Source organism: Gymnogyps californianus, chromosome 5 (assembly GCF_018139145.2).
Source record: "Gymnogyps californianus isolate 813 chromosome 5, ASM1813914v2, whole genome shotgun sequence".
In the NCBI taxonomy this organism is placed as follows: domain Eukaryota; kingdom Metazoa; phylum Chordata; class Aves; order Accipitriformes; family Cathartidae; genus Gymnogyps; species Gymnogyps californianus.
In genome coordinates, this window is record NC_059475.1 from 60,365,620 (window position 1) to 60,375,297 (window position 9,678).

Genomic DNA, 9,678 nt, shown 5'->3' on the forward strand with positions numbered 1-9,678 from the left:
TCTGTTCTTGTAAAATATAGACTTTTAAAATCCTAATTTATATTAGCTGGTTTTAATAACAAATGCAAAGATTCCTGGTATTAAACACCAGCTTTGTAGATCATGAAGCATAGCTGTACATATTGATATTCCAAGAAGTCATTTTGATTTCATTTTCTGAAGAAACTTTAGTAAATAGAGTTAATTTTTTTCTACTTCTGAGTTTAATAAAAGGGATATTCAGTTTTTATTATGCAAACCTTTTGTTTTTAGTGTGTTTGATAGCTGAATATTACAATACTGACATAGCATGCATATAAATAATTTTTTTGCTATGAAGTCAGCCACTCTAGGTAGAAGACTTATGTGCCTCCTTCCTTACCAGTACACCTCTGCATTCCCTGCCTATGTCTCTATGAAGACTTTATTTTGAAATCGATTTACACCTGTTGCTTATACTGTGCTCCTGTAAAGAGTAATTGACAGTGCTGGTATGATTCTGAATGAGAAGTACTCAAATAGAAATACATTAATACCACAGCATGAAAGAAAGACTTAGTTTTCATGTTGTTGCTTGATACAGAAGGCTGAAGAGAATGAAGTGGAAAACTCATCAGGGAAATTGTTTCTTTAAAATCATCCAAAAGCCTTTTTGACAAAGAACAAACGTCTTAAGAACTGTTCTTTGAAACATACAATACCTGAAGCATGGTATCAGTTCTTTCTTTATTGTATTTCAGAATTCAATTCTGTAATAATTTAACTTTGCTTAAGTAGTGTTAGGTTTCATTTTTCCACTTTTAAAATTTTGATCATACAGCAGAACAGTTAAGATTTGTAATTTAAAAGGAAAAAAAAAAAGCTTTCATTATTGCTATTACTTATGCACCAGAAAAACAACTGCATGCTATTTGTGCAATCATGTTTCTAACATGGAGGGAATTAAAAGTGCATTTACCAGACTAAAGTTCTTAAGTATGTTGATTTAAAAAAAAACAACCAAAACCCACAAAAACCCAAACAAAAACAAACAAACCCACAAACAAACTAATATCTCATGTGTGATTCAAAATTTTTTTTTAATTGGCACTTCAGCAAGAACCTAAAAATACTTGTGTAAATTTTTACTGGTGGATTTTCTATTTCCCTGGAATGTTTTCCATAAACCTTTATGCTCTTTTGAAGAGTTTTATGTAATGTTTTGTTTGTGTTCTACAGATTAACTTACTTTGACTTCCATATATAACCTCTGTTGTACATGTTTCATTGAATAAATGAGGTGTATACCATGCATGAGTCCTTGCTTTGTTGTTGCTAACACTCATGTCAAATATTTTAAATTGTGTGCATTCTAGCTTTTGAAACATTCAGATTTAATGCTAGGAGAAAACAGTGAGCCTATGTTATGTGGCAGCTGTTACCTGTGCTTGTTAGTGTTTTCGTTCATTATTCTGCTAAGCCTTTGCTTTATGAAAGCATTTAAAACTCGTGCTTGACTTTGACTGTTAGTAGTCTTTGCTTCAGTAGAAAGAAAAACTGGTGAATATCTAACGTGATCTGTATGGATAAACCTTTCCATGTTATTGGAAGGCATTGGAAACTTTGCATCGGCCAGTTGTCTCAAGCTGTAGGTAGCACTGCAGGATTAGGGCCTCATTGTCTTGTGAATAGTTCATCAAATACGTATTCAAAGCCCTCATTTAGTAGTTCTGAAATAGTTAAAGAGCTAGTGAAAACTGAAAGCAAACGTAGTACATTCTGAGTAATGTACAGACGCTTCGGGATAAAGGACATCAGACATTCCTGTTGTAGTCACCATGATGATAGGAATCTTAAGGCTAATCTTGAGTTTCATTACACGCACTTTAAAATATTTTTGTTAAATTTTGTATGTGTTTGAGAAATGTGGGTAAATTATTCATTCTCATCTCAAACAGCAGTAGATATTACAGTTAATGCAGTGATACTTTGACTGTCAGTAGCTCCTGTGTAGGTGATTAATTTTTTTTCCTCATCTGTTGCTTTCAATACAGTATTCTAGGGTGGTTGTTACCACGGCTCAGAGCGTTGTAAAGCCAAAAGCGTAACCAGAGTTAATAGCAGCAACCATCTCATTTCCCTTCCCTTTGAAATGTTTAAAATAAAAGATTTTAAAATGCTTTTTGAAATTGATTCTGAAGACTTACCTAGATGAGGCAGAAAGTACTAAACTAATGTTTGTTGTAGCTTTTCCAAGTTAAATGCTGCCTACGTGACAAACTTATTGATGTTTCACATTTTTTTCTGAAACTGTGTAAATGTTCTGATGCTTTTGTAAGAAGCTGCATAAAATTGAAACTGAGAATTAGTTAATTAAAAATCAATGCAAAGTCAGTGTATTAATTTGGTATGAATTTGATACGCTTTAAAAATTGAGATTTTATTTTGAGTTGAAATTAAATCAATTGCCTGAAATGTTTACGCTCTGAGGAGCTTGTAATTTTTTTGGTTTTATATGTAATTTAGAACCGAATATAAACATACTCTAAGTTATGTAGTTATCTTAAAGGGTATCCCTCAGATCAGTTTTGGGGCATTGTTCAAACTCCCTTAACTGTGCATTGCTCGTTGTTATACTTGTGTTTTTTAGAGCTGTTAGTTTTCAGCTATTCTGATTGGTTTATCCTTGCATGTTCACTGTCCTGGTTGCAGCATGAAGCGTGCCAGTTCTCTGAATGTTCTTAACATGGGTGGCAAGGCTACTGAAGATCATTTTCAAGTAAGAAGCCCTACAATACTCTTACAAAAATAGATACCATTAGTAGGGTTTGAGATAAAAAGAGTATGATAAATAATAATAAAACGACAAACTCCTAGTGATTGGTAAGATCCTACTTCAGTAAGACGTTTAAAGCGTATGCTTAAGGCATCGTTCCGTAACTCTTTTGTGAATTATGCTTAATTTTAAGCAAGCGCTTAAGTCCGACCAGTAAAGAGCATTGGCTTTTATGATATCCAGCAGTCTCTGGCTTTGGACCTTCTAACTATTACAGTGGATATGAAACTTCTGGAATCTTACGTTTTTGTAAATGCTACTTAAAAACACAAGAACTCTTAAAGCCCAGTTACTAAGTATTTTCTAGTTCAGCCCCTTTATTGCAAACGGCCCAGTCATCTTAATTGCTGTAGGTTTTCAGATTCCCTTAAATGTGACTTCAGTTGTTTCTGAGGTTGTACAGGAGCAGTCTCTAAAAGTTTGTCTGATCCATGTTATGCTTCTGCTAATATAAAGCCGCCTTATTTTGCCTAACTGTATATGGTGTGCCCGATTGCTACTGCCCGTTTCCTGTTTTTCCCTAGTAAGTCACCGTTTCTTCTATTGTCAAATAAGCTAGCAATGTTCTACGTTCTAAACACTGTTGTGCATTTTACTAACACAGTAACTGCAACTAATTTTTGGAAGATAAAATTGCTTCTGTACTAACAAAACTGTATGTGAGGATCTTCATCGCTATTTGTCCTACAGTAGCAAGAAAGCCCAAACTGTATGGCTCTCGTTTTACTGTTGAGTGGAACAAAGGTGTCTTAACTATATTATCTCTAATAAATGTACTGCAGTTTTCTGTGGTGTGAAATGTATGCAAAACTTTGCTTAGAGTGAAGTTCAGAAAAAAAAAAAAAAATCCAGGGTGAAGCATAATTCTTTGCAGCAACAGCACCAAGGTTTCAAAATGCTGTGCTCCTAAACTGGATCCTTAGTATATAATTGATGTGACTTCCAGAAGAGTAATTTATTTTTTGTGTATACACTGTGATATTAAAATCAGTTCTCACTTCTTGCGAACTTTTCTAGTTCACCCGCTATAGACACTCATGGCAATTCCCATAGATGGGCTCTTGCATTTCTGGTAAGACTTGGGTCAGGGTTGTAAAGGGTGCGTATACATATCAGTAGATCTTTTCAGTATTGCTAGTTGAAAGTTGGGGGAAAAAAGTCCCCCTAGCCAACATGAAGAAGGCCAGTTCTCCATAGTTCCTCGTATTTGTTTGTTCCTGTTTGTTAAAGCTAGTAATTTTGTTTATTTGCTTGAATTATCTGGATGTCTGCTTAATTTGTTTGTTTGTTTGTTTTTTTTCCCCTTCACACAGGAACGAAATAATTGTCTGACAGACTCGAGAGCTCTGAGTGTCAGTCATACTGATTTGGCGCATTGAGATTCTTGGACAGAAGCTAGCTAATATTCCTTTGTGAATAAAGAAGCACTGAGACCTTCAAAGCTTTGGTTCCTCATCTTTATGTATAGGAACACCTAGTTTGTAGATTTTTGGGTTTGTTTTTTTTTTTTTCCAATGGACTGCTGTTTTTACTTTTCTAAATAGGGATGATTTTAAACACAGCATTAGTGGGTATTTTCTTCTACAGGAAAACTATATAGATATATATTGCTCATTGCACTGCTCCCATTCATGCTACTTTGAGTTCTTTAATAGATCTGAATATTACAGCAGCCAAAAAAAAAAAGTAAAAATATGAACATATTTAAAGCATACCAAAATGCGAAGATGTTTGAAAATGCAGATAAAATTAAGTGTGTGGCAGTAAATATATACAGTGCTGGAATGAGAAAAGGATAAGTTTATGCGCATTACTGTATAAACTCGAATTGAGCATACTGTATTGGTGGGGCTTTCCTTTGCACCACTGATTATTGTAATGTTAGAACCCTTAGCTGGCAAAACAGCACTTGGACACAGCTTACTTAACCACTAGATTGAGCTATTAAATTTTAGAGAAGAAATGGTTGGGGTTACGTTACCGATAGATAGCGTGAGTAGCAATACCTGTGACCATAACTTTGATACTTGTTGATGTAAGTCTTAGGGCACAATAGTCGATGGAGACAGGACAGTTGATGTTGATCAGGAGAAATGGAAAATGTTTTGACCTTTACCTTGTATGGTTGAAGAATACTGAAGTTTTGGACTGCGACTGTCCCAGAGCAGCTGCTGTTGCTCTTAGGGAGACATCAAGCCTCAGGTTGACTTTCTTGCTTGTCCACTGGAATTCACAATCCCATTCTCTGTATGCTGAAAGTGCTCCAACACTTCCTTATGCCGATCCCAAATCCTGCCGTTCTCCATAATAGCTGATGACAGCAGCAGCGGGCAACTGCACGCTAGGCTGTTACACTGTGGAGTAGCTGCTGTGCAAAGGACCACTCGAATCCGAAGGGCCCCAGTGGAAGCACGAGATGGCCATAAGTGGCAAGCAACTCGTTTGACCACGCATCCATGTTAAATCTACTTACGGTTAATATATATGCTGTCTGTATACAGGACTGCTGCTGGAACTAAGTATGTATGTTTTAAGTATTTTATAGACTAGTATTTCCTCTTGCTTTTCTGTAAAGCTTGTAATTTTGTTCATCTTTTGTAAAAATTCTTACTCATGTGAAGTTGGATGAGAAAGTAAAAAAAAACCACCAGCGTGTGTACAGATGTATTTGTGGTCATAGCTGTGAGTTGGAAAATGCCAAACGAAATTAACTTTGGGAAAAGCTGGAATATTCAAGGTTAGCGCCAACTGAAGGAGGTAAAACATAGGGACATGTTTTAGTATTTGAACAGGCTGTGAAGAGTCATTAGAATTAGTACTTTGTAGAAGTATTTGACTGGCTTTGCATCTGGTTTTAAGTTGTGTTACAATACCTGATGCAAAAAGTTGTATATGTAATGCACTTGACTATGTTTACCAGGAGGTACCTTATTAGCATCTCTTCAAAGAAAGCTGCGTATGGTATACCTGCTATAAAGACAGTTTAGAAATGGTGAGATACGATGCTGCTAATATGTAGAAGTTTTAGCACAGAGTAGTGCAATTCATTAATGAACTCGAGCAAGAACAGATTGTTGCTCAGTTATCTTAACAATGTATACTCATATAATGTAGACTCTTGAGTTTTAATCTTTTTATTAAGAGCTTTTTATATTAAAAAAAACCCATAATATATATACTTTTTTTCCCCCTAAAGCAAAACATGTTATATGCACCCATTGGTTAATCCAGTTCTCTGCACAAAGCCAGACCGAGCTAGCTTTGCACAAGGAGCTGTACAGGCGGTTGCCAAGCTGGGTGGGTACCCGAGCCCAACCGACAGGCGGGCCGAGGAGACGGCAGGAGAACCCTGCCGCAGCTGGCGCTTCCCCGAGCAGCCTGCAATGGTGTCAGCGGTCCCTCTGGCCGTACCCGTGAGCAACTGGCACTGCAGACACCCCTTGCAGTCAACCCGGTTCACACCAGCACGGTGCTACTGCTGTAGGAGTGGCTCAGCGGGCCTCGTAACACACAGTTCTGTGGAGTTGAGTGTTTCACTCGGAGACCGTTACAGAAGTCCGGCTTCCAAAAAAAACCCACAAAACTGTGTGGACACAGAACTGACTTTGGTAATAAGGAATTCCTTAAAAGAAATTGAAGAGTGTGTTTTCTACATTCATCTTTCAACTTTTGAAGGAAAATTATTTTTGCAACCTCTCAAAAAAAAAAAACCAACCAAACTCGTGTAAATAGCAATAAAATATTTAACCATGCCAGATTACAATGTACATTAAGTTTTTAAAATGCAAGACCGTGGTATATTGATGGTGATAGTGAGGGAACTTTCTTGTTCAGGGTCTTACTGTTGGTGGCATTACTAGTACTGTGCTTTTAAATGTTTTAAACCTTTATATAGTATTTTAAAGTGTGTTGGAAGATTAAGTTGTTGAGCTACTGCTTATTAAACAATTCTTACACTTAAAAGGTTAAATTTTTTTTCAGAGAAGAAACAAATTTCTAGACTTCTCTAATGCGTAAATCCCCAAGAATGACAGCCAAGTCCTTCCAGTTACAAGCCAATGAGCTGTTTGCAGTTTGAGAAGAACTTGTAAAGTACAAAAACAAAGTTTAGGTCAACATTCCTTGTGTTTGACTCACGAATGAATTACTGTCAGGATATGGTTTGTATACATTGAAATTTCAGGTGGGCTTCTCAGTTTGCTTTTATGTAAGATTTTTTTCTGAATTTCCTCTGTTCCAGTTGTAGCTAACAGTCTGCATAAAGTATAAAAGCAGAATACCCAGTTGTATAATTCTTGGATGTCTTCAGTACCAAACCAAATCAACAGCTCTGATGAAACAGAAAACTAGAAAAGACCTTCAAAATTGACAGGCATCTTGTTAGGAAAAATGCAGCTGTGGTAGTGCTGTTGTGGTTTTATTGTAGCAAGTTTGTCCTTGCCCAGAATTGTAAGGGTGAACTTCATTAAAAACATCGTGAGGACTCCGGGTTAGGCCAGTTCGTCTAGATTCTCCTATGAACAGTGGCTAGTTCTTCTGGGGTATGCAGTCAGCGAGGGTCGTGTGTAGGATGAATCACGCATGGAATTGTTACTGATAGAAAGGTGCCTGTTGCCCTTCTGTCAGTCTGGTTGTGTGCTGGTCCTTAGGAATATTGGCAATATTTGGTCTTGAGTTTAGATCTTATGAAACATTATTGTAAAATGTAACTGTTTCATGATCTGTTCCTCTTTTAGAGGAATAACTGAACTATTGCTGTGATGTTTGTGCTTGCAGTACTGCACTGATAGAACATAGCACTTAACGGAAAAACAATTGGACATGTTATCTAGAGTTTGTACCTTTTCTTAAAACAAACACCCCCCCCAGCCCCCCTGAACGGTAGTAAATTAAAATGGTTTTAAGCTTGAGAAGTGTTTGTGCTTAAATTGTACCGTTTGAATCCAGTGATTTTGAAAACAGTGTGGTTCCGTTGTAAATATATAGTAAAAGGGGTGTGCAGTGCTTCGTTGAAAGTGTGTTTACAATACTTGATGCGTTCAAGTTTTTAGTTTTTGTTATGCAGGTCATGTATTTTGCCTGAAAGCTGCTAAGAGAATTGCATTTTTGGTAACGTTAGCCTGTACTGAGAGAATAAATGTTAAAAGATGCAATGCTGTGAAGTTTACGGTTTCATTGTAGCAACTTTACATTGTCACAGACTTACAGAAGTATTGGTATAAACATTGGCTTTTCTTTTTTAAATAGTTTAGAATTGAGGGAAATCTTGAACATCTACATTTCATTATTTTTTTTCCCCCCAAACCATTCACAGTAGTCTCAGTACACTGAATAGTCAAGGTCAATAGTCAAGGTTTTTTAAAAAAAAGCCTGAAACAAAGCAAGAAGCAAAATGCAGTGCCACCATCTGATAGAGGTCAAAGGACCTGAGCTGTTGAGAAGATGCTTATGCTCATAGTGAGGCTGCAAAACTGATCTTTAGTTATGGCTGCTTTTAAATTAGAAATATTTGGAGAACCGTAGTTGGAAGTTCATTTAATGCTCCAGCTACATCAAAAAGCTCGAAGCTGCTCTAACGGTTGTGCTGGCACACACGAGTGAGAGAGACTAAAAATCGTATACAGCCTGGAACAAGCACAGTGAAGGAGTTTTTAAAACCAGATCAATCCTTAGGCTCCCTATATTTATACTCAAGTCCCAGTTCAAGCATGGAAGGTTATTGAGTCGTTAGTTTTAGATTATGTAGTAGAAGCATTATGCAGTAGTGGTGGTAGGTTACAGTGTAATTAAGCCAGACAAGTTCTATGCAATCAGGAATGGTCTCTTCTGTTTTCTAGGACCTGGTTTAAAAAACAAAACCAATACCTAACAACAGCAAAACCAGCAAAACCAGAAACCCATTTGTAATGTCCATGTATCCTCCTTGAGGAGAACTTCCCCTCCCCCCCGGCCCTGATATGTGGATTTCATGTTTGATTAAAAAAAAAAAAAAATAAACCTCCCAAGATTGGCTTTAAGATGCTGTGTTTTGATCTCCATGTGTAGTTACTGCTTGTCACAGCTATGGTTGAAATCCCATTCAGAGTTCACCTGTTTTGTCTTACCCCATAAAACTTTGTTGAAAATAAACTTCCACAAATGTTATTTGTAACAAATAGTAGTAATTCTTTGTGACTTCAAGAAACTTATAATGAGATTGTTTGTTTAGTGTGTTCTACTACATCTGTTTTGTTAATAGGTCAGCTCTGTAAATTCTTTATTTTTACCAAGCGCAAATGAATCTGGTTGTACTTTTCCAAAGCAGTGTTTCCAGAACCCTATATGATCTTTCTGCTGAAAAAAGGCCTCTTTAAATACATCACAGATCTGTAGATTAATTTGAAACTGTTTAAAAGTTTCTCAAGTGTGATTTAACGTTTCTTTTCAAAGTGTAGAAAAATATTTAAATGTAGTCTTACAGGATAAAGATGATATACTTAAACATTCTAGAATGTAAATCTTCCTTGTAAAAATTACTTCAATTTTTTCCTGTATAGAAACAAATCTCAGTTGTGAAATCCAAAGATGAATAAAGCTGTATAAAGGGAAGGTTCTTAAATTGCATTTATTAAAACGTAAGCATGTTTCAACACTTTTGACACAAGGCTTCAAAGAGGGCAGATGCTTTGTTCAGTCTTCATGAGGGTTTGCACCCCCAAAGCTGTACTAACGTCAGATGAACAACACTCTAGATTTCTGACTGTGGATGTGACTGAAGGGGTAGAAACTGCAGATGAACATTCAACTGCTGCAAGTGATTGACTGTGGACTGTAAGCTTGGGGTCAGTTGGATTTTAGAGGTTCAGAGTTTGTGTGATGATGAGCTAGGAAACATACTGTCACAT

At 36.5% G+C, this 9,678-nt stretch overlaps 1 protein-coding gene across 4 annotated transcripts in view; it reads left to right on the plus strand.

Annotated features, from left to right (window-relative positions):
• KLC1 (kinesin light chain 1) overlaps window positions 1-7,474 on the plus strand; it is a 48,547-nt gene extending 41,073 nt beyond the window's left edge. For 2 of the 4 annotated variants that reach the window (XM_050898439.1, XM_050898440.1), the window contains exons 15-16: window positions 2,671-2,737; window positions 4,108-7,474. In XM_050898439.1, the coding sequence (XP_050754396.1) occupies window positions 2,671-2,737; window positions 4,108-4,173 (133 nt within the window). In that variant the 3' untranslated portion in view covers window positions 4,174-7,474. The remainder of the gene's footprint in view (window positions 1-2,670; window positions 2,738-4,107) is intronic. The other 2 variants (XM_050898441.1, XM_050898442.1) reach the window with 1 other exon arrangement.
• Window positions 7,475-9,678: the final 2,204 nt, after the last annotated feature.